The sequence below is a fragment of the Pagrus pagrus genome (genome assembly GCF_965226575.1).
Source record: "Pagrus pagrus genome assembly, chromosome: 8".
In the NCBI taxonomy this organism is placed as follows: Eukaryota; Metazoa; Chordata; class Actinopteri; order Spariformes; family Sparidae; genus Pagrus; species Pagrus pagrus.
The window spans coordinates 22616224-22641177 of NC_140192.1; the positions used below are offsets into that span (position 1 = coordinate 22616224).

Sequence of the window (24954 nt, forward strand, 5' to 3'; positions counted from 1 at the left end):
ATTATCTCGAGATACATTTGAAACACAGTGCATCTTCATGCTAAAGCTGCAGTGAAAAGGAACTCTCGAGTTCACATTTTCTTCATGGGAAGTCGACTACACGACATGTTTGAAGTTCAAGCACTGTAAGTCATGAAAACACCGTTGCTAGGCAACTAACAACAAAAATGACCCTGTTCCCTTTTAAAAAATGTCAATGTTTTCATTATTGCAGCTTCCTAATTATTATTGGTATCCAAAAAAATAAAACTCCTGCAGGTTATGACATTTTGAGATCTTTGTTTGGTGACATACCGTAGGTAATGTGTGGAAACGAAACTCTAACTTCACAACTGAGGAGATGTCAGACTCTTACAGGATTAAGAAACAACTTCTACGATCCATCCAAACTACAGCAGGATCCCAGGTAATGTTAATTCCATTTGAACTGGGCTTTCAAAGCTGTCATTTTCTCTCTTTGGAGACAGTGGAAACATGACATCTGAGGCACAAAGGAGGTGTTTATGTGCATGTCTGAACCACACACACATCCACACACATCCACACACAAGGCCCCTCCTATGTCACTTAGGCCACGCCACTTAAGACACTCACCCAGGCCAGACAGCTACTTGTACAATCAGCTTATCAAAACTCACGGTGAGGAGAGGAGGAACATTAAAACAGTCTTTGTGGTGCCACAGTGGCTGGGCCACCTCACACTGAGTCACTTAGGGGAACATCATTAAAATGGCTGACCAAGTTCACAGAACACTTCCATCTGTGTTCCCCCACTATTCCTACTTTGCACACATGCTTCCACCATCAGTGGATATTCATCATTGGGGTTTCCCCCCCACACACTCTTTCTCTCTCCCCCTAGATGAGATTTAAGAGAGCTTTGAATGGAATCTTTTTGCTCCCACATGACTCTCTCCACGTCGTGTTTTTCGCTGCTGCTGAGCGACACACAGCTCTCACAGAGCGCCTCTGTTCCTTCAGCGCTGTGACACAAAGGCTACATTTGAAGCATGCTCTGCAGCACGCCGTCGACGGAACACACGCCACAACAAATGGTCCTGTTGTGTGTGTGATGAGTGACCAGACAGAGAAACCAGGCGTTGACCCCTTGTGATGGAACCCTAGGGGCCAGACAAGACTGCCCAGCTGTGCCCCACTGACCCCCCCACTCTCCATTTTTACACTCCGCACTGTATGTCGAGGCAGTAAAATTTAACCCTTTAAAAGGGAGCCTCTTTTCAATAAACTAGGCCTGATGTGTCCTCGGGGACAAACCCACTGACCCACAGAAGCTAACACATAAGATTCCTCACACATGTTCCTCAAACATGATTTGCTGCACTCTCCATGGGATCATTATGGCATGGTGAGCCACTCCAAACACTGAATTAATTTAATTGTAGACATATGATAGCAGTTACTGTGCAGCGAGTTGTGTGGCAGAGCAGGTTGCTCCAATTGGGAGCTATGGGTGTTGTCATTTCGAGTTTACATCCACATCCACGAGGCGGGAGAACTAAAGACGTGGCCCATCATACAGAGACACAGACAAAATTCAACTGTACGTTCAAAACTCTTCTCCTCTGTCTGCCTGTCAGTCAATCCGCTGCTTCAGTGCAGAGTGCAATTTTATTTCTGTTTCCCCCCACTTGTTCTACCATTTTATTGCTGAATGCAGGCAGGATGTGTCACAGCCCCAGCACTGGGCAAACATTCCCAGATGAACTCCACGACCACTAACATCAACACATCATGGACAAAATCTCCACTTGGGTTTGGGTTACTATTAGTCATGCATTTTATGGCCCCGAGTGGGTGAGTGGGTGCCATGTGTGTGTGTGTGTCTGTGTGGGTGTATGTGTGTGTGTTAGTAGACAACTGTGTGCGAGAAGAGGAGGCCATTCTTACCAGCACTGGTGCCTGCGCCAGTGGTGAGGTCAGCACCCATGAGGCCACCTGAAAGATGAAAGAGAGAAGAGAGCAAAAGAGAGAAAACCATTAGAGGATAGACACCCACGTAACATCCACTATGCCTCCTGTCTCTTACCTCGCTGGCCTTTCAGAAGCTAACTCAATTTAATCACAAGCCGCCGTGTATGTGTGAGCGGCAGTACATCGTATGTGCGCCGATACCAGAAGTAATACTACTTCCCACTCAAACCTTAACACTCTGAGCAACTCGAACGCTGCGAGTGGTTACATTAAGCTGCCGTCCAAGAAAAATGACACATTATTATTTTTAAGCCATGTGAGGTGGAAGAGTGGGAGGGTCCAGAACGTGTGCGGTTTGGTGTGGATGCTGCGAGCGCCAAAACTCATATTTAGTTTGTGCTGGCGCTTCTCGCATCCAGTTGTAATGACAGGGTGAGGGTGTGGGCAGCAGGCCTTCAGACCAGAGGGACAGAAAAAGGACTTTGGACAACAATAACAAACCAACAGGCCTGATTTGCTTATGTCACCAGCAACTCAATGCCTATACATAGGGCCAGACATCCCATGTGTAGAACCTCACACTAAATCAACGAGACTGCGGGCTGGGATTTAATACGATATTAAATCATCAACTAACTTTGAACAAAGTACTGAGCAGGCAATATGCGAATATATACCAGAGGGGGATGGCTTTAGATTCACTCATTGCCTTTAGGTGGAATATTGCGGCTAGCTGTCATAACATATATCGTGTATTTGATTTGTGTGCGTGGCAGACGGGCACACACGCAGTTGAGAAGGTAGGCAGATGGGATAACAGCATGTGCATGAGAGCACGTAAGCTCCAACCTGTATTACCTGCACTGGGGGGTCTGTGAGTAACTCCGGGAGACATGCTGTTTCTCTGTAGGCCATGGTGCGCCAGTGGCAACAGGTTGTGGTTGCCTAAGGAACCACCGGGATGGCTGTAAATGAGATTGTTCTGGTTGCTAACGGGAATGGACACGGGCATGTCGTAGTTTGATGGTGGCACGGCCTGCTGAGAAAGAGAGGGCAAAAAGAGAGACACGGGCACAAGTTTGATTAGATACCAACAGTTGCTGTGAGGGAACGAACTAAAACAAGGCATTTGAGTAAAGAAACGGACTCAGGAAGGGAGAAGGAGACGTGAGAATTCAGAGACACTCTAGGAACACAAAGGAATTTAAAATCAGCGTAGCTCCAGACAGAGTCAAACACAAAAGAAAAAGAAATACAGAGACAGCCAAGTTTGAAAGGACAAATGGACAACTAACAATAGAGAGCCGTGCATAGTTGAGCGGTACAGAGAACAACTGCTTCGAACAAAGGCAGAAAACACAAGACAGTATGGATGGTGAAAGAGAGCACTGCACAAAAATTAATGGGTAAGCGGCTGAAAAACTCCTTCTAAAGATGAAATATGGCCTGGCAACACTTTCTCAGTCCAACTTGATCCAGCACAGGTTACTCTGGAGGCTACGAGCATCTTCCTCTCAGTGACATGTTGCACATTTCTCATTGCGAAGGCAAAAGGTTGACTTGAGGAAATATTGTGATGCGGTCGCTGCATTTATATACCCTGAGACGCATTCCTGGTTTATTACATTGAGGAAATAAGACGGCTATGGTTTACTGGGAACAAAGCCAATGGCATCCCACTGTTCGAAGAGAGCTAAAGATAATTCAGTCTGTCTTCACCTCACCAAAAATGGGATGCAGTATTTCTTGAAAAAGTAGCATCAAGACCGGAGTACTGAATTAGAAATAATTTATTTTTCTGTCACACGCAGCTAATGCTAAGTGTTTTTAAGTGGTAGCCTCGGATCAGTCAGCAGTCTCATCAGGAACATGAGGAGAGGTAGCCTACCGGCCCCGGGCGTCGAGTTTGTCATGTTTATTGTGTCACTTGGCAGAAGGGTTTAACCTTGGGAGTGCCCTGGAAGTGGTTGATCCTGCATGTTAGCTTTAGGAAGTAGAAAATAGGGCCTTAAATTACTGCCATGTGTCTGCGAGACATGGAGGGAGCGCATCAGGGGGATCATCAGCCAGGCTTACGTGGAAGTGGGATATGTGCCTCAGCACTACGTCGTCGTCTTCAATTTTCTCCCTTGCGCTAGTGTTCTTATTGCAGGCCAAATATTATTTCAAAGTACAAAGACAATTACTCTAACCATATTTCATTGCGGGCCCTCTGCACGTTTCGCTTTTACTGCAACTTTACACAGGAGTGGACTCGCCAAAAGCTACGGTCGCTTTCTTTTATAACCAGAGAGGGGCTGTCTCTGGCTTTATTTTTTGAAGACTTTCAGTAATTTCTTCCATCTCAGATTCCTCGTTGGAGTTGTTATACCTCGTGACTTCTCTGTGCGGTGGTGGGGGAGAGCGGGGGGAGCTGTGTCTGTGCGCACTTCTGTGCACAGTGGCTGGGTGTAAGGGCCCCCGCCGACTGTAAGCTCTCCTTAAACCGGTGCCATCCTTCCTGTTTTCGCTCATCTTCCTCCTCCGCCTCTCCCCACAGTCCCCTCAACAGTCCCCTGCAATCCAGAGGCCCAGTGCTTGGCAGCCACCCTGACCACACACTGAACTGCCACTTGTTGTGTGCAGAGTACCACCCCCCACCCCACCCCTGCTGTTCCACCCCCATCCCCACCCAGCTCCGATCCCAAACCCACTCCACCCCGCCACGCCACCCCAGCTCACCAACCCCTGCTTTGCTTCTAACCACAGCTCCCCCTGCTCCACGCGGCGCAGAGACTACTGTTCTTCTCTGAATTATCTACCATGGAATTATCTCTTTCTCTGTAAGACGAGAGCACTAACCATTCCAGTATGGTGCTTTCTGAATGAAGGGCAGGCTCAGTTTACATAGAAAGCAGCCTTTATTTTGTGGTTTCTGGCAGCTGGTTATAGATAAGATCTTCTGTAAAATTAACACAGTAAAATATGAAATCCAGTACATGACATATCTTGACATATCTTTGTTCAAGATGTTTTTTTTAAAGATGTCAGGCTACACATGACTTTGCCTTCAATTGTTTCGGCGGAGCGAGAGATAATTGAGTTTTGTGATGAACGGAGATACGTTTAAGAGTGTTTGAATGTCTGCTGCTGTTTCACTGCCACAGTGTCTGTCCTTGTTGCTGCGGGTGACTGAGCGCTGTGTTTTGGTGCAGGAAAAGGAAAAGCACATGCAGACCGCACCTCCCCTGAGAGCCAAGCAAGGCATTATGGGTAACGGGTTCAAGGAGGGAACCCAGTGAGGTTAAAATTTGTCACGAGAGAAAGTCTGCAATTACTATAGCAAAGAGTTCTGCTGGTTACGGTTACAGTTATGTCAAATTAGAGGACCGTTCCTCAACTGTAATCAAGCAAAAATCAAAGAACTGTCATTTCTTTCACTGTAAGTATACAATATAATCCCACTCTCGTCTTACTCTCACTCTCACTTTGTGTGTTTAGTCTAGAGGCAAACAATGGTGGTTAGCTGGGTTAGCTCAACAGTTACTTGCCAGTCAGCGTTTTGTTAGCCTGCTGAGGGTGCGGCGTAGTGTCAACCCAGTACTTACAGGTATCTTATGAGTTTTAATCATGTGATCAAACTCCTCGTTTATCTGTTTGTATTTCTCCTCAGTGCGTGGGGTGAGGATGAGAGCAGACTCGAGCTCCGGGCTCTCGCCGCCTTTGTTCTCCTTCTTGCTCAACGCCTGCCAGGTCCCACAACCAGAGAGACGGACGGACGGAGGGAGACACAGATGAGGGGACGGAGGGATGGGCGGTAGGAACAGATGACGTAAACGAGGAGACGAGGACGACGTGACAGAAAGCACAGGGGGGGAAAAAAAAGGGGAAAGAAAGGAAAGAAAGGTGAGAGGAAGGTTCGGGGTTCAACAAGAGGTACTTACACACAGTCTCTGTCTGCTGATCATCAGATCAATGTCCTCGTTTATTTTCCTGTACTTGTCCTCGGACTCGGGGCTGTGGCCGACCGAGTCGTCTGCGTCGGGGTCTGGGCTGTCACAGCCGTTTAGGCCCTTCTTTCTCAATGTCTGCAAACAGAGTATTTGCACAACATAGTTGAAGGGCTTTCTGGGTAGGAAACAATAACCCAGGTGAACAGTTCTGGAGGGACATGTGGTGATGAAGTGTGAGGAGGCACATTTTTAAAATTGAATGACAACAGGCAAATCCAATTAGAGGAGCTTTGGAAAGGAATTTCTTTAAGTATATCTCGATACATTTAAAATAAATAGATTTCCAAAGTCCTTCAAAGTTTTTTATTTGAGAAACTTGGTCTACAAAAGATCTGTAACCTTTTCCATGAATCATCTTGGCAGGCTCTAGTCGAACCCCCTGGGGGTGACATGAGGATACACTGGCTGCTTTGTGAACAACCAAACATGCTGCTAAACATACAAGATGGCACAAAGGATTCAATCGCGTCCAATAACAAGACATAACAAATGATCAAACTCTTGACCAAGATGACAAATCACGGGACCTTGAAACCTCATAATTACACAGGAAACAGGGAAAAAGTCATAAAAGTAAAACACAATTTTATAACCATAATCATCAGTGGGTCATGAAATAGAATTAAAATACAGTAGTGGTGCTTGGGTTCATGACTGTGGTATATGTGCTATTAAATGTGGCAGTTTCTGTTTTGGCCACCTGATGGCCACCTGCCCCCATTAGAGTGGCCAGAAAACAGCAGACAGGCAGAAAAGCTCTCCACTCGCTCACCACTCCCTCCGAGTGGAAGAGAGAGGCAGACAAAGAGAGCGTCAGAGGGAGAGAGAGAGGGAGAGAGAGCCGCCTCTGTCCTTTTTTAGATATTGTTGACAACCACAACAACAGGGATAAGTTTCACAGCGCATTACCGTGTGTGATAGCACGAGGGTATGTTTGCTTGAGCAAGTAGGCACACACCGATAGGTGCTGTGTTCATTTGCCTCGTAAAAGTGAGAGACAAAGACGCGGCAGAGGAGAAGAAAAGTACAGTAGCTGACAGTTAGAGATCTCATCAAAGGCACCCCCCCTCCTTCCCACCCCCCTTTCACTCTCTTTCACCACCACCGCCACCCCCCCCACCCCCCTTCAACTCCCCTTCCCTCTCTCCTCCTGGCTTTAATAAAGGGAGATTAGTCTACAGGAGGAATATCACGGGCCTGCTCCTGTCTGTGCAGTCGTCGCTTCACACTGCGCTCTCCTACTTTCATCTGAAGCTCCATATCAGACAGACGTAATTAAATTTACTTTAGCACACCCTGTATTTGATGCTGATCAAGTGTGTGTGTGTGTGTGTCTCTCTCTCGCTGTATACGTTGTAGTGTGTGTACGCGTCGACTGGTGCGAGTGTGTGTGTGTGTGGGAGAGGAAAAGAGGGGAACGAGTCCGTGTTTGTGTGTGCATGTGTGGGTGTGTGAGAGTGGGTGTTAGCGTCGAGAAAAAAGCAAGAGAGACTGAGCAGGAGAAGGGAGGAAGATAGATGCTAAGATAAGTTAATCTCAGTGAACTTCTCCCTCTCATTTGTTTGTCTCCGTCAGTACTCACTCACGGAGGAGATACGAGTGCTAGCTCCTCCATCACAACCAGCAGCAGAAGTGACAGGGAGCGATCTGGCTGCTTAGAAAACAAATAACAATCCAGTCATCTCTCATGTCAGCACAACAAAGGCCTGTTTTGAGTGTGGTTTTAGTGAACTTAGAGGGCTTCTTTTGTGCGTGTGATAACTGTTTGATTCCTGAGGCGTCTCGTGGCGAGGCAGCTACTGTAAGCGTGTCAACATTTGCTGGCTCTCCTCCTCTCTCTCTGAATCCTCACTTGGCCCCTCGAGTGGAAATCTGGAATTCTGAATTTGAAAGCGTCTCTCACATCTTTGACAGTCTTCAGGAAATCACACCAAACAAATCAACCAAGGCGATGCAGGAGATCTGACTTCTAACAGACCCACAGTGAATCAGGCACTCTTGCTCTATCTGAGGTGGATGAGTCAAAAGAACAAAGGGGTTGCAGAGGTTTAGCACGCTGTCTTTTTTGGCAAAGGCGCGAGATGCAAAACTTTTGCTATTTCTTTTGTGTAGTTTTCGTTCTGGCCTTGGCGATGCATCATATCGAACTGACAAGAGCTGAACCGCTGGCCCTTTTCCGTTCACATGAGAATGCATGCGAGAAAAAAAACAACAACTTTTCTTCCTACTTGCACATATTTCTTCCACCTACCGCTACCAGCTCAGAGAGCACGAGAGATTCACTTCCATTCTGGGAAGAGTAGCAGTGAGGAGAGTGAGGGCTGGGGTGAAGAAGACACCCATATGGGGCAACTGAGCTGGTGGTCTGGCAGGGGGTTGGGCGACGGTTGCGTTCGGTGTTGATGGGGTGCAGGAAGCCAGGGGGGGTATGGGTGTCATATGACTATTAAGCAAGTGGCCCTGGCTTAGCTTTCAAGCAGGGCTCAGCACATTGAGGGTGCAGTACAAGGACGGTATGCCACTCATCCCAGTCATGCCCACCTGTTTAAAGCCATCACACCTGTTGCCAAAGGCTGACACACAACCCGACCACCAATCAGATCCGCTGAAGTGCTCACATTGCCATAGAAGGGCCTCTCACTCTGGCACTGTCCACCTCACCAGCCTGCCGCAGTACTCTCGTCATCCTATATATTTCCCCCCCTTAATAGCCCCATTACTTTATCTGTGCCCTGAATTTGTCATGTATTTCATGGCTCTGCTCCAAAGAGGCATCAACTGCTACTCCAGACAAAGGCTTTGAGTCTGTTATTCAGTGACATCATCACTATATAAGACACATCAAAGACACTCAGTGTTATTTCAAAATGACTGAGAGAATAATCGTTATTGGAAAACGAGCCGCTACCCTTACGTTGAAAGAAAGGGGAGTGCAAGTACGAAGAGCTGGCATGAAAATAGAGTCTTTGGGGAATATGCTAATGGGATGAGGATTAAACAAAAACACTTTGGTGTAGCTCACTTAAGCCAAGAATTTAATGCACAAAATATTCACCCAAATTAATATTCTTATATTAAAATTATTCAATTTATCAAGTATGTAGGATTTTCAGTTTCATAAAGAAAATCTCATTATTTCATTCCTACAAAATGACTGCTGGCTGCTGCTGAAAGGAAAACTTTTTACAGAGCATTATTTAAGTTTATGGCCATTTCATTGGCTCTGTTTACTTTCAGCAACATGTTTCACCATTAATTATTAAATGATTTTTTTCTTTTTAATTATTAGAGTCTTTGAAATAAAAAAAAGAGGATTTACAGCCAAAACAAAGTTTCCTCTCCTGTTTCCTGAGAAACCACATCATGAGAGAGAAAGATTAATGAAGAAGGGGTGACAAACTACTAGTTACCAGTCATGCTACAGAGAGTGAGTCCAGTAAATGTGAGAGTGAGGAATTAGAAAGAGTATGACAGAGAGGAAAGCCTGCAAAAAAAAAAAAAAAAGAAGCTGTGTATGCTTGCTTGGCTCTGTGTCTTTCTCTGTGGCCCCTTTGGAGGCTTGCTCCTAATTAAACTCCTTCTTCATGATGCTCCCTCATGACTCGACTTGTCACAGGGCCTGTGCGAAGCAGGCACAGCATAGACACGGCGTCCTACATATTTAGACACGCGTCTCATCGGTACCCTTCAGCGCTGCACCCTCAGCTAGGCTGGCCTAGACTAGGTTGTGCTAAGGTGGACTAGAGGAGCACAGTTAACGGGGCTAAAGAGACACTAAGAGGCTAAATGAGCTACAGAGGAACTGATTAACATTGTCTATTTCCAAAGATTTGAGTCTTCTGGTGTTTTAACTATAAGAGAAAAAAAACTAGCTTTATACTCATTTCATAGTTTGGGTGTGGGTGATAACTTAATGTAGCTCTTGAGAAATACTGCGGAGGGTATTTGGGTGTGAATTCTGGGTGGCCCCAGGGGGTCTGCTAGGGACAGCTGACGCCTGCCCAGAGCTCCTGCCATACCAGGAGCCGTCTGCTCGGCATTCTGCCACCCTGCTCACCCTCTCTATCCGTCTTTCTGCCCCCATCTTTCTGTCTCAGTCTGCTGCTCAGTCTGTCTCCGTCTCCCTGCCTCTGTCCGCTTCCTCTCATTTTCTGCAATTCGACCGAGTCTGAACAGAAGCCGAGTCAAAACATTGCCTGCTTGATGGGTACATCTTTATTTCTGATAGACTCAGGCTAGTTGACGGTTTGTTTGGAAAGAGCTTCATTGCTGACCATTCCCCTCTGCAGTTATCTTGGCAGTGGCAGAAGGGTACGACACATTCAATATTGTGTTTATGGCTATTGGCGACAGCCAGGCCAATGAATGTTTCTCAATGTCTTCAACCCAATGGCTGCCAGCACCAGCGCAAAAACCCTCTACAAAAACAGCCAGTTTATAAAAGACCTTTTATGTCTTTGCCAACACTGTACGGTCTTCAGAATACACATACTATTGTAAGCAAAACCAAGACTTATGAAAGAAGATATTATAGTAGCAGGGAACAAAGGGTTTTCCCCAATAAATTCAGCAGTTTATGGTTTTGCAGTATATTTTCAAAACAAGTCGCTGACAGTCGAGCACAATATAAAGGCATTAATAACTGTGCCACTTATGGTTAATCATTTTTGCTGTGCTGTTAAAATATAATAAAAATGGTGCTGGAATAAACAGCTTTGCCTGGCAGGGTCTCAGCCTCTGTTTGTCACAATGTTAAAATGGTAGAGAACAGATGGATTCAGTCTGACTATCAAAGATATTCCTTGAAGACATGACAGTATGCAAATTGGACAGACCTGCCTTTAGAACGTGTGAGAATTTGTGTAGGTTGAGTGTGACCACAGGGTGCACCTGCAGTATGCACTGCAGTCTTTTAACTGGTTTAGGACCCAAATGTGAATCAAAATTTAATCTCAAAGGGCTGCCAAATAATATTGAAGAAATGTTAACGAAAGCTTTTAAGACGCTTTTCTTTATTGTCACAATAAAGTCTGAACCGAACCGAAGATTTAGATCACGCTTGTTTCAGGAGTAAAGTGACAAAATGAGGAAGAAGTTCAGAAAGCCACAGGACAGCAGGGGGCTCCGTTGTTTTTACCAATTGACAAACTCAATTTCGTCAGAGCAGATTGGTAAGGACCAATGTGGCTCAGTGTCAGTAGGGGTTAGGCAGTGGGGAGAAACGTTGTCCCTTCCCATCACAAATAACAAGATGGAGGTCTTCATGAAGTGGACCCGCTGTGGATTAAGACCCTCCAGCACCGCTGCACAATAGGCACACTCAGGGTGGCCTTGCTGGCGGCATGGATGGGGTAATAGTATGTTTGAGATGTGCTCTCATTCTCCTTATTTCTATTTCTTTTTCTGTCTATCTGGCTCATTTTTACTTGCTCTCGTTTTTGTCCCCCCCCTCACTCTCTCTGTCTCTCTCGCTCACTCTTTCTTTCTCTCTGCTTTTCGGAGTGGAGGGAACATCAGAGGGATCAGGCTGGCTTAGCTTATTGGAAGCAGATGGCAGACCAAAGGCAAGAAGGCCACAGTTTCATGAAGCGTGGTTTGAACATGCCAGGACCATGTCGAGGGGCATGCCCATGGATGATGGCTACATGGTGTGTGCGAGTGTGTGTATGTCTTTGAGGGAGAATTTCGGGGGAGATGGTTAATTTTGTAGGTTACCAATCAGAGGAATGGGACCCCAAATCACAGTCTGTCCCTGCCTTTTTTTTTTCAGTCATCATCTGTGCATCCCTATGCACTGGTTTGACGATGCATCAATGACTTTTCAGTGATTTGGTGGCTTTGAAGCCCCTTACTCCTGGTGCCCTGCTGCACTATAATCAGGAATCAAAGGCTGGCGCCTGAAATCCATCATCCCTGGGCAAAGTGGTCGCGTGTTCAGTAATAATGCTGGCTAACTGTGTAATTACTAGCTATCTAGGGATTACTTGATTGACTAAACATTAAAAAAGGGAGTGAGAAGTAGAGCAAAAAATAGAGAAACGTGTTAAGAATAAGCGTGAGAGACAGAAAGCAAGACAGAACGGGTACTATGCGCTCCAAACTGTGGCATTTCGATGGTGCATGTGCTAAAATCACCATTAAGAAGAGCCCACTGCAGACGAGAGCCCACTCACAGACAGACAGTCTTAGCTAGCCAGGACACAGCACAATACCAGATGGTGCAGTGTTTCCCATATGGAATAGACAAACACTAAGCACATGTCAGAATCCAACACTGTTTGCTACAGCAGCATCCCGGCCCCAGGAACAAAGTGGTCATTCAAACTAGTCACTACACTGTATAATTACCCAGAAAGACATTATGAAACACAATGCCAGCTCAGTGAAACTGAATAAAGAGGGCACTTATGTCTGCACCCTCAACGTACCCATCTTTCATCCCATCTACACTCCAGTTGTCTCTATTCAAATGAGAGAAATGAGAATATGTCTGCACGTATCACTGATTCAACATAAAAATCAATTCGTCAAGCCTGACTTGTGTGTGGAAAACACTGTAATGCCAAATATATCACTTTGTGATTGCACTGTGACATTATTAATAAAGCCTTCAATCACATCATTTAAGTTCATCAGATGGTAGCAGTGTAGCAGCCTCAGCCAAATGACTCCAGTTGTCTTGAATCTAAAACTTTAAGTCCCCCTCCAGCTATCCTCTAGTCCTTCTTTGTCCCCCCACCAATCGTCACTTATCGTCTTTTGTCTCTCTGTCTCTTATCGCGTGGTGCCACAGCAGGAAAAAGGGGCCTGAGGGAGGCCTTGAGTAACAATGACCAGCCGGTTGACCTCTATACTGTGACCTTGAGTTTCCACACCCTGTCCAAAGCAGCAATCATGGAAGGGGAGGGGCTGAGGCCATGGGGGGAAGCTCCAGGCAGGGCAGGGAATGCCATCTATTAAAAATAGATCTTCATTATTCTGAATTTTCCACAAATAGTTTCAAAGAACAAGGCATCATTTCATCTTAATGGCTGGCGTGAATTGTTTTGGGCTGTGTAGTGGAAAAGCGTTGCCTTTTGGCAGCGTGTCCTCAGAAGTGGCCTGCCTTTTTCACCGCTCTACACCACAGGGACCACATATTGGCACATTTCAAACAGGCTATTTTTAAAACCTCTTTTTGTTGTTGTGTGAGTACCTCAGACTTCCGCCTCAGTATATTGACCTTAAAAAACACCTCTGACAGAGATCCAAGTGCTACTTAGTTTCTTGTTTGAGGTTCTGCTTTTCTGGGCAGCGGGCGTCTGATGTGGAATAAAATGCTCAGCCTTTAGATCATGTACATTATCTGTCATCTTGCTTTCAGTCTGCCTTTAAAAGTGGAAGCATATAGTCTATAAAATAGGAACTCAGTAAACTTGCTCTCTTCATGTCTGAGGCTGGCGCCGCAGACAGATGTGCTCTGGTGTGCCAGCCTAAAACTTAGAGCAGACAACGCTGCGATGTGTGAGGGGGGTCAACTCTCTCAGAGTTTGTCACGTTTCATAGCCAAACCTGATCAAACCGCACCAAAACTCTAATGACGAAGATCATAAAGCTTCCCAGTATTTTCTCCAATGAAAAGTTTTTGAAAACAACCAGACAGGAAGCCTTTGTTTGGTCGAGAGAGAGAGGGGAGATAAAATAGTGAAATAAATAATAGGCTTCTTTATTCAAGGGATCAAATGTTTATGGGCACCGCAGGGTCTCAGACCGATGGTCTTATGCATGTGGTCGCCGAAGGCAACTCTTCATGGTCGATCCTCAGAAGGAGGGAGAGAGCGAGTCGGAGGCTGAATGAATAGCCTGACACTTCGCTTACTCACTCCTCTGTTTCAAAAACAACCCCCACCCACCCGGTTTCAAACACAAGAAGAGGGTGGTGGTGGTGGTGGTGGGGGGGGGGGGGGTGAAAGAGAGAGAGAGAGAAAATGAGAGGAAGAGAGCGAGAGAGAGAGAGAGAGATTCCATGCCTATTCTTCTACCCTCTCCCGGCAAAGACCGCCAGCTAGGCAACTATTTTTAGCCTCACCACACACTATTTTTAGACCGCTACCACTTTTTGAGGCATTTATTAGAAAAAGATCACATCAAATGAAAGAGAGCGATGGTGGTGGTTGTTTTGGGGGCTGTGCTTTATCTTGACCTCCTAACAAACTGTTTTTTTTATGTGGTGAGTTCAGTTCATGTTGCCAATCATGTTGAAGTGTGACTTAATGCGGACATATTTAGAAAAAACATGGACAACTGTTTCTCTCTCTTGGTCTCGCTCTGTGCTTTTTTGCTTTACCGCCCTGTTCTTTGCATTAGAACAAACAATGTTCGAGCTGAAACTCAGAAGAAGAGGGAGACGGGTGTAGACAGGAAAAGGAGGAGGACAAAGGCACGTCTCTGTTGATAGAATGCATGACCGGAGAGATGTTTCACATGCGTATAGTATGTGGTAGCTTGTTTTCTTTACACCAACATTTGAGCTTTTATGTGACTTTGTGAAGGATTTTCAGAGCCAACTTTAGCATTGTTGTTAACACTGTAAATACAGAGTAGGAACTGAGAGCAGAGTTGTGTGAAAAGTTAGCTTTCACACGTAATTCTCAACTTTGTATACTAACAAGCATTGCTTTTTTTTTTCTTTTTGAATGATGTGCTTAAGCATGTACAACGACTGTCACCAGAATATTTGTTTTAACAAACTGTTATACCGTTAGCTTGCCAATGTCACAAGGTTAATTTACTTAGTCAGTCAAAGCAGCTTCAGACCTTAATCCTCAGCTCCGCAGGAAAAACAAGGCATGTTGCCGATCTCTTCGTCACTAGTAAACACTGAAGCACTGTGATCGCTGTGACAACCCCGCCCCTTACCTCCACCTCATGTTACAGCACATGTGACCTGTCCGAAAACCCCCAAAGGACTCCACGCAAAATTACTGCGGACAACTCTAAGACAGGAGAAGTGACACGACTCCCTTATTTCTCTTGGATGCTGACACATGTCGAAGTCATACTGGATAAATTAGTGAAGGCTTTCAAGCCGGAGTAATTGAGAGCCATGAGAAGAAGTCATTCAGTGAGCTGATCAACACAGAAAAACTCCTTAAGGCTAATGTTCTCCGTGCTGTTTAGAAACCAAATAAGCACATAGAATAGCACACATGCTGGAAAATATTTTCACAAGTGCAAGGCAGAACATGAGCACACTGGCACTTCAGAGAGGGGGATCGCATGCCCTGTTGACTTGCAAGAACATTATGAGAAAGCAGAGGAAAAGGTGTTTGATTTAATAAAGAAGTGCATTTTTGAGGTAAATTAGTCTCCGCACGGTCTCGAATGTGTGGAAGTTGCCAGTTGAAGCATTGTGCCAGCCGTGTGTGGTTATTCTACATTCTCCCTGACATACCTGCTTGATTTACTTTCTCTTTATGTTTCTTCATTTACACCGCCCACTCCCCCTCACTTTCCCCTCTCCCTCCCCTCCCTCCAGTGGACTGTCACTGGGCTGAAATCACACCTGTGCTTCTCACACGTCTCGGCACACGGGTGAAACATACGCAGGGTGAAACATGGTGAGGGAGCTTTGCTGAATCTCATTAGCCAAGCGGGTAGTCATTAACAGAATGACCTTTGGAAATAATTACCAGCCTTCCTCCCACCATCCCTCTTTCCCTCCCTCCTTCTCTCCTCGCACTCATCCATCCCTCGGTCCCTCCCCTTCCCCCCTCTCATTCAATAGTTCCTTCTTGGTGAGGACAGAGCGAGAAAAAGGGGAGACGACGAGAGCGGAACGAGCTGAGGATAGGTAGGGAGGAAGATCCCTGCTGCTGCTGTTTAAGATTACAGGGTGAGCTGAACTTTCAGATTAGGTTAATCTGTTGGAAATGGGATTGGCCAACAGCCTTTCCTCTGGCAGGTAGGCAAGCAGGCGGGCAGGCAGGCAGGTCAGCTCAGCACCAAGAGCCATGTGCCATTCCATGTGATACTTGAGCCAATGGCTTCAGAGCGAGGTGTGCTGGCTGAGGTCATCACAATGCCGTCAGCTCTGCAGGGTTCAAGCCAATTGTCACCGTGTATGTACACACGCATACACCCATGCAGTGCAGCCGTCGCGAGCACACGGGCCAAACACATTTTTGAGTGTGTGCATATAAGCACAAAAGATCACACTGTATACAAATATTATAGCATCCTCGCCTCCTTCGAGCATATCCAGGCAAAGAGGGGATATAGCTCCCTATCTAAGCTCACTCACTAACCCTTTAGTTGTTTCACAAACCTGTGTTCTTTGTTTCAACAGAGGGGAAAACAAACACATTGTGGAACGGGGATTTGGCACAGCCATAGTGTGTTCTTGGATTTTGGGGCATTCAATCACAGCAAGAACCAGCCAGCACAGCTTAGGTTTAGGCTGCAATCATCGGGAGGGGAAAGAAAGGACTCTTTCATGTGCTATTGCAATTAACACCCCCCGTACTGGCATTATAAATCACCAATAAGAGCGCAAAGTGATTGTTCTTAAGCAGGAATAAAAAGAGAGGGAAAAGGAGAGATGGATCTATTCTCTTGCCATTTCCCAACACGGCTTCCCGTTTCTCCTCTAATGCCGTTCACATGTCCAGGAAACCGGCCTGGCAGACAGCGACTATAGGAAATCTATCTGCATGTTTGACTGTTTTATCTGGAGCCAGACTCAGAGTGTACTGTAGACCTGCCAGAACGACACACTTGGACATCCATTGATGGAGGATCTGTGTTTGCTTTCATCAAGCTGCGACACACTGGATGAGCTTGGATGTCTCTTTGAACAATTAGCATTAATTAATTGGACGTCCTCACTTGTTTATGTGGGGTCGGGGTTAGGTTTATCTAACCCACACCCTCAGACAACGTGTTTTTATTGCGGTCTCTTGGGGGAGTCTCCGCAAGTTTAGATGCCATCGTATCCTGCGTGGCGGCACATGTGGTTTGGTATTAAACGGAAGCGTTCAAAACATTAAACACGTCCTGTTTGTTTCGAAAAGCCACTGTATTCATGGGATTATTATGGGTTTCTGTGTGTCACGCATTGTGAATGTGACAATAATAACTTGTAGTCACTTTGATTAGCAGGGCTTCTTTTGTTTTACAACTTGTGCTCAGAGGAGGGTTGGCTTTGGTTTCTTGGTCTTTTGCTTTCACGGATATTTGTGGAAGTGTCATTCCCAGCTGAGACTGTTTTCAAGTGAGTCATCAAGGCCTTCTTTACCACTCCTCTCCCTCTATATAACTCTCTTTCTCTCTCCCTATTTCTGTCTCTCACATACGTACACCCCTTGACCTGAACATAGATTCAACACAAAGCAAAAAAAAATCTTTTCAAACTATGTATGTTCAATTATGAACTGGATTTTTTTTTAAAAAAAGGAGAAAAACAGAAAAAAGAGTGAGCGAGAGAGAAAAAACCCCTCCAGCCTCTTGTAAACATGCTGTAGCTAGAGAGGCTGTGCAACACTCTCAGTGCCACTCTCTCAACAACGCTAATTATCAACCAAAGACATGCTAATTACATAGAGCTTTATTGCTAATGTAGCAGGCCTCTATGCCAGCCGCCCACACTCTGAGCTCCGCTCCCCTACCTCTGTCTCTCCTCCCACTACACCTTCAGGCAAAGCAGCAACAGAGGGAGAGAGATGCATGCATTTTGTATACTTCTAAGGACGAGAGCTTTCTACGAATTTGAAATTTAACATGTCTCATGTCAGATGTCATATTTAAGGTCTGTCTGTTCCTCTGTGGGGTAACTTTGATTTTTCTCTACACCCTTAAATCCATCCACTCATCTTGTTCTTGACCTCCTCCTCATCATCCTGCCATCTCAACAGGAAGTCCGCTTGGCTCATGCCTCCCCCCAAACTCGACAAACCACCCACGTTCCTGCACCTGTGACGTAGCCTAGCAGCGGCACACAAGGCTCGGCGGGAGAGATCCGACCCCCAGTTCCCCCCGGCTCCCCCACCCCCTCCCGCCCATGCTAAACGTGCTAGTGTCAGCCCTGTGGCCAATCGCGTTAGCACGCCGCGGCTAAGGCTGAAGGCCTCTTCAGATCGATTTCCCCCGCTGCGAGTCGCTCAGAGTCCTCCAGGGATCACAGTGTAGGTAGTGCTCCGCAGCACTCTCCCCCACTAGGCTCTTTAGCGTCTTCCCCTGACACGGCTGTTTACACGTTAGCCATCCTCTGTTCTCTAATGGAGACACAGTTAAAGAGAGAGCTTCAAAGCAGGGAGCTCTCGTCACAGGCACTTGCTGAAACATGTGACAGCTCTCTTCATGGGTTGAGCAGGGGCAGGGTAATACACTGACTGCACAGTGGCTGAAGGGCTCTGTGCAAAAAGGATATCAGTGCCTATAGACACACTCAGGATATGAGTGGAAGCTAAATGGGTTAATGTAAATGACATAATGCATAGAGGATTATTTTTTATCCCTTCTGATATACTTGGATACGATTAGTTTTCCTTAAACTTGTGGCAAGACTGAAAATAAGCTTTGGGAAGACAGCATATGCTGTATGTAACAGCTTTTCTGATTATTTAATGTTTTAGAGTTATACAACATATTATAACTATCACAAAACTGATTTCATGTCTTAGAAAGAATCTTAGTTTAGAAAGTTATAGCCTAAGCCACATTAAAAATTAAAGAAAGGCTCAATGATATGAATTATAGGAGAGGAATAAGAGCACATACATCTTATTGCAAAAAAGAATAAGCTGTTACTCTACAGCTAGTGGATTTATCTGTGTCTCTATACACTGACCTTGGTATGCACCCAGTCCATTCTCTTGTTTTCATCATTAAAGGTTAGCCCTATGTTGAGTGCTCTATCCCTTGATGTATGAGCTACATTAACACACTATATATCTGACTGCACTAAATGGAAATGATGATGGAACAACAGCAGCAATGACCAAAGCAAACCACTGTTGAATTAACAATATCTTGCAAAACATTTATTTATGCTGTTTTTTTTTTAAATATGTTTTTTTTCTAAAAAAAAAAAAAAAGATCTGAGGGAAGAGGTCGTTATATAAAAGATGCAAATAATGCGAGGTAAAATCTCTTCTAAAGCAGAAGACGATTGATATAAATGTGTAAATTCAAAAGGTTTGTAGTCAGGTGCATAGTGCCATCTGGAATAGCAGGAGTGTTCCTGGTGGGCCTGACCATGCATGGGCGGGCAACAAGCCCAGCAACACCCATATGAAAAGATAAAAACATGTGCCGTGCTGTTTGATTTCAGTGTTAGACCGGCCAGCCAGCTCTATAGGTGTGTGTGGGCTATTCATTATCATTATTATATCTCACTGCTCCTCACTTTTCCTTTTGGTCCAGTTAAATGCTGAGCTGACAGTGACAGACTTAAAGTGTTGTACATAAATTCAATCTAACAAATTAGCATTATGCTGCCGCCAGGAGGCTGTTGAATTACATGCAGAGCATGCATAAATAATAAAAACAAGGAAGTGCATATGGAGACAACTGGGGTCTTCTGAGCTATCAAAAATATAGATGTTGTTCTCAATGATATTAAACATACTGAAAAAAAATTCCAAGCCTTCATTTCTCAATATTTAAAAACCATACCAACAGCTGTATGTCTAGTAATTGTTTTGTATTCAAATTAGGTGAGGTGGTGTGATGGGATGTCTGTGTAATCACAAGCAATATTTTAATGCTAAATAACAGCCAGACATGCCAGAAATGCGTACACATTTTCAACTTGATGTAAATGTAAATGTACATTTTTAAGCATAATATTGCTTTAAATGATCCCTGAAAGAAGCAGATAAAAGAATCGACTGCATGTGACATTTTCCTACAGCTCAAAAACATGATTTATTCAACGTCACCTTGAGGGACAGGTGCGGTTTATTCAGCAAGCATGTTGTGAGTGTAAATGTGTGTGCGCTAGAGAAAGGGATAAACTCTGCATGAATGCATGCATGTGTGTGTGTGGCCCACCAGGTTTGTCCGAGCTACAGTGTGGATGTTGCATAACAGGTTCACGTGGAGAGCTTAAGGATCCTGGAGGGTGCCAGCGTCATTTCCTGCTTTATCTACCTGCCTACTGGCTGGCCTGACAGCCCTGTTTAACATCGCCTTGAGCCACACTAGCGACATGTGTCCAAAGCAAGTCAGATCAACATCCTCGTCTAAGAGGCACATCAATGGTGACAAGACACCAAAGGCTGGGGCTGGTGTTTACACACCACAGGGCACAGTCTGAAAAGTCCAGATCAATGATAGGCCACCGCTTTTATGTTTCTATATACACGCAACACAAGGAGGGAATTTAAATTATTTTATTTACTTTACATTAATGACAGTGATGGGCTTAAAATACCTGTTTTAAAGTGATTGATATCACTGGGGAAGAGGAGCAATTATTTCTTACACTGTGATAGGTGTGAAGACCAAAAGAAGAAGTAAGGGTTGCTGAATGAGTCACAAATGCCGTAACCATCTGTCCGCTTGTGTTTTTCACTGTGTTTGCATGAGTGTGTCTGTGTCTATGCATGCGTGTGTGCTCCCCGCGCATGCATGTGCGCCGTCTGTGTTTCTCTGTAACTCACCTCCACAATATCAGAGTTGGTCCTGCTCTCATGGGGCTCGTTGTACTCGGTGTATTTAAGCAGGACCTTGTCCATGTCTGTGCTGGCATACTGGAACAGCTTGTTGGTGCTGTTGAAGATGATGAGGGCAATCTCACAGTCACACAGCACACTCAGCTCATACGCCTTCTTCATCAGGCCAAACTTTCGCTTTGTAAATGTCACCTAGGAAGCAGAAGGAGATAAAGAAATCATGTTTAAATAATGTCTATTCAAGGTCAAGAATGGAAAAAGTGAATGCACACACACAGTCTCACTATACTTAATCAGCTTTAATCAAAACAACCATTTTTTTTTTAACTTGTAGAAATCATTTAATCATTGCAAAAAAGTCCCCACGCCTCAACACATTCACTTGAAATAGCAATGTGACATAATAACTTTTCCTCTTAAAATGAGCTCTTGGAAACCAGCATAACAGAAAGTGAAGTCTGCTGCTGGTTCAATGACGCCTGACAGTAACAGTCCATCCACGATACCAGGAAAAAAGAAAAAAAAAAAAGAAGCTGGGCTTACATTTAAGGAACTGAAAACACTGTGTCTCAGACAGATAACGGTAAAGAAGATCACTGCTTGAACATCAAAGCACGCTGAGGTTGATCGTGGAACATGTATCGCCTTAAATCGTCCGTTTCGTGTGGCCTAAATGCGGCCGCCGTCTCACTAAACAAAGAAGTGCACATGCCTATAACTATTTTAATTTAAAAAAATAGCTGAGGCATACCATTTTCTCACAGTAATATTCACACACATTTTTCGGTTGTTGTGTTGCCCAATTAACCGCCTCTCATAACGAATAACAAGCCATTGATATAAATAACGGATGGGTTCCTGCCTGTGCTTGAAGCTGTTTGTGTGTGCTCAAATAGTGACAATGCACTCAACTTAAACCGCAAAAAATGGTCTCTAATGGGACCTTTTTTCTCTCTCTCTGTTTGTGGTTGCGAGTGTGTGCGAATGTGTGTGCGCGCGTGTGTGTGTGAGGCCCAAGACTGGGACCTTTAATAACACACACATACAAGTGGCCACATTGTCAAAATAGAACAGCCTCTATTCCTCTATTGTTTGGATCAAAACTAGAGCAGTGAAAGTGAGTTAATTCCAGTGAGCTGCACCTGGTTTCTTTTCCAAGCCATGTGTGTAAGCTCTTTGGCTGTATGGGGGAAAAAAAGAGAAAATGTGCCACTGCCAGCTTCCTTCTCCGAGCAACACTGTCTTTTTTTTTTGTATTCTTTTTTTTTAGGGGGGGATTGAACTTTCTTTTATTTTCTTCTGCGACGGTGTGTATTATTTACATTGGAGATCTGTATTGACAAAGGTTTTCACAGACAGGAACTACTGCCAGAACTGTGCCCAGCTGGTAGCTAATGATCTCAGTTTGTTGATTAACTGCATGTTTGTCTATTCTCTTCTGACACTTAAGTGGGCCAAAAAATACAGAATAAAAACCTTCCAACACTCAGTGTAACATGCACTGAATACACTTATATAATATAATATAACTGTGGGTTTTAAACCCCTTACAAAGGAATAGATGTGTGTGGTAAATCGGGGTAATGCATGAATAGATTTGTGGCATAAATCTATCATGCATTGCCCTTCACATTTTCTCTTTACAACTCGAGGTCTGAAAGAGGAGATAGGGTTCGATGGATATTGATAGATAGTTTTGGATTTCCTGAAATCATATCTCCCAGGATGCACCAGGGAAACTGAATATCAAACTATCCCTCACCTCCACCCTGTCTTTTTCTCTTCCTCCCTCTCTACTGAGACTGCAAAACCTCGCATGAACTGATGCATTCTGGACCAGCTTCCCAGACTAAAAGTTTTACAGCGATGCCGTTGCGTCACGCCAAGCTGCGTGTCAGACAACAGAGGCTGAAACCAGAGACACGCCATTCTAAACAAACCGGTGTGTGTAATGTCAGGTTCTGTACCTTGGCACAAACACTCATTTGATTCACCGACGGCGTGAGGCAAACAAAAAAAACAACAAAAAAAAACCCTCCCCTGGGCTCTAAATACCATGCTGACATTTACACACTCATACTGAAATGAGAAAAAAACAAGCCTCATTCTAACGCTGTAAGATCAAAAGGTATCCTGTGACAATAAGATTAATTGTCATATCCAACCCACTCTGAGCTCCACCGTCCAAAACTGAAATGTAAGCACCCTAAAGGGGTCTGTCAGCCTAACAACAGCAGAGCTACCTTACAAATCGTACATGAGAGAGTAAATAAGATGACAGGACTGTAGGACATAAGGTCAGAGCGGACTATTCAGGAACAGGACATGTAGAGTGTTGTCTTCCCCTGGTGTTTTGATGCACGGGGCACCAGGGGCAAACGCAGGACACAGCTAGCTGCCGGCCCAGCTCCGTTATCACCCACTCACTCAGTCACACACTCTGCTGGGGCCATTAATGTTTCAAAAGGTGGCACGTGGCACACACGGTGGGCTGGGTGTGAGTCCCAGAGGTCCAGGGCTGCTAGTCTCAAAGGGGAGGTCCACATACTGGCTGGGACAGCTCACAGACATCGGCACATCCGCACACACACACATGCAAACACAGCAGTGTAAGGTAGCAAGAAACTTGGGAGACGCTCTTCTTATTGTAAATAAGAAAAAGCAAAATCCAATCAAAGTTGTCTTGAGCATCACACTTTAAATGAGGAACTGTGCATGCATTCTCCCACATATTAAAATTCACACATAGACTGACTTTAACAACACCACAGGAAGAGAATGAGTGTGATTATGAAAAGCCTCAACTGACCAAACAATAACACCTACATAAAATATCACACCACACCCACACATCTCGATCTGACACGTACAACCTGCTACCTCTAAATCACTTACAGCCCTAAATACACAGACATGTATACAGACTAAGTACACACACACACACATTTTAAAAGGCAGTCGGCTTGCTCTTAAATGCTGTCTTGACTGTAAATACTGGTGCAAACATCATGTGGGATGTGCTAATATGTACTGTATCTCAGCTATGCAATTTTTATGACGGTGTTCAATTTCACTGCTTCAGGTGACTCTGTCGTGACTTCACGGGCCTCACATGATGCCGTCATGTGACCCTTTCAGCCCATCAACGTTCAAGCCGGTGATGTCACCACTTGCCTTGCCTCTGTTCCTCTTGGAACGGCTCTCTCGGCCCACACAGCAGCTGGAGAGAAGTGCGGTGGATCGACTGCTCTGCACTCAGAACAGATGCTACGAACGACACACCTGATCTACAAATACTTATAGATGGCTGTCCATTTGTCAAAAGGCTATAGCTTGTTTTAATTAAAAAAAATAAAATATTATGTGCGTGAAACTAAGGCCAATAAAAGTTGTACTGTGAGCCATTATTTTTAAAATTGTGTAAGTAGTTAAGATGAGTGTGCAAAAATCATTGTTATGTAGTGTGTATCCTTTTTAATCTTATCTCATTTATACTTTTATTTAATTATATACTTTCTTTTCTTTGAATGAGGTCTCTATCTTTGTTGTTAAACCAAAAAACCCATTGTAAACCACCCGTATGTCAGTGTGGGTGTAACTTTTGTTTCCTCAGTCAGTGGGTGCTGTTAGACACACCACTATGTTAATAACACGGAGCATGACGTTACAGCACATTTGCAACTGCGTGTACTGTTGAAAGGCACCAGTGTAAGTGTGCAAGTGTAAACCCCGCTGCCTTTTCACAGTAAATTGGTAACCATGGTGTGAAACCCATCTTCACACACACACACACACACACACACACACACACACACAGAAAAAAAGTTGTGGACTGTCAGGGAATAATGAGACACACAACTTTCAAACTGTCAATGTGTGCTTCTAGGACAGTCTCTGCGTACTGTCGTGAAGCGGTTAGAGGTTAAATATTCTCAACCCGACACACATTCTTCTATTCTCTCAAAACTCATCCAACACTGTGCATTCTAGCTACAACAAAAACATATTTAAGAATTTTCAAGTTGCCTTGAATATTTGTTTTCGGAAACCTCGGAAACTATCAACACAATTTTACAACCCCGGCCTAACCTTCTCAGAGATTACTCAATAGTGGAGAAGCTCAAGGAGAGAATAAGATACGGCATACGATTATCCTTCGATAGTTCTTTATCATCGTGAAGGAGACCCCAAACACACCTTCCTGTCATACCATGTGTAGTTATAGTTATACACACAAATGCCTATATGCACATGCAGTTATCTCGTGTTACTCTCAATAACTTTGGTGCACTGTAAGCATCGTGGACATGCACTGTATGGCTGCCTTATTCGTTCAGCCCTATCCTCCTCCACAACCCCATCCCAAGAGAGATTCA

General features: G+C 44.7%; 1 protein-coding gene and 1 long non-coding RNA gene across 9 annotated transcripts in view; one reads left to right on the forward strand and one right to left on the reverse strand.

Annotated features, from left to right (window-relative positions):
• Positions 1-23949, forward strand: LOC311261772. Its single transcript, XR_014623183.1, has 3 exons — positions 1-406; positions 5585-5817; positions 23661-23949. It is a non-coding gene; the product is annotated as an uncharacterized lncRNA (long non-coding RNA).
• Positions 1-24954, reverse strand: part of mef2cb (myocyte enhancer factor 2cb) — a 71962-nt gene that overhangs the window by 9621 nt on the left and 37387 nt on the right. For 3 of the 8 annotated variants that reach the window (XM_084360720.1, XM_084360721.1, XM_084360722.1), the window contains 5 exons: positions 20567-20770; positions 5856-5999; positions 5520-5657; positions 2791-2971; positions 1909-1956 (listed from right to left, as the gene is read on the reverse strand). In XM_084360720.1, the coding sequence (XP_084216846.1) occupies positions 1909-1956; positions 2791-2971; positions 5520-5657; positions 5856-5999; positions 20567-20770 (715 nt within the window). The remainder of the gene's footprint in view (positions 1-1908; positions 1957-2790; positions 2972-5519; positions 5658-5855; positions 6000-20566; positions 20771-24954) is intronic. The other 5 variants (XM_084360723.1, XM_084360727.1, XM_084360726.1 and 2 more) reach the window with 5 other exon arrangements.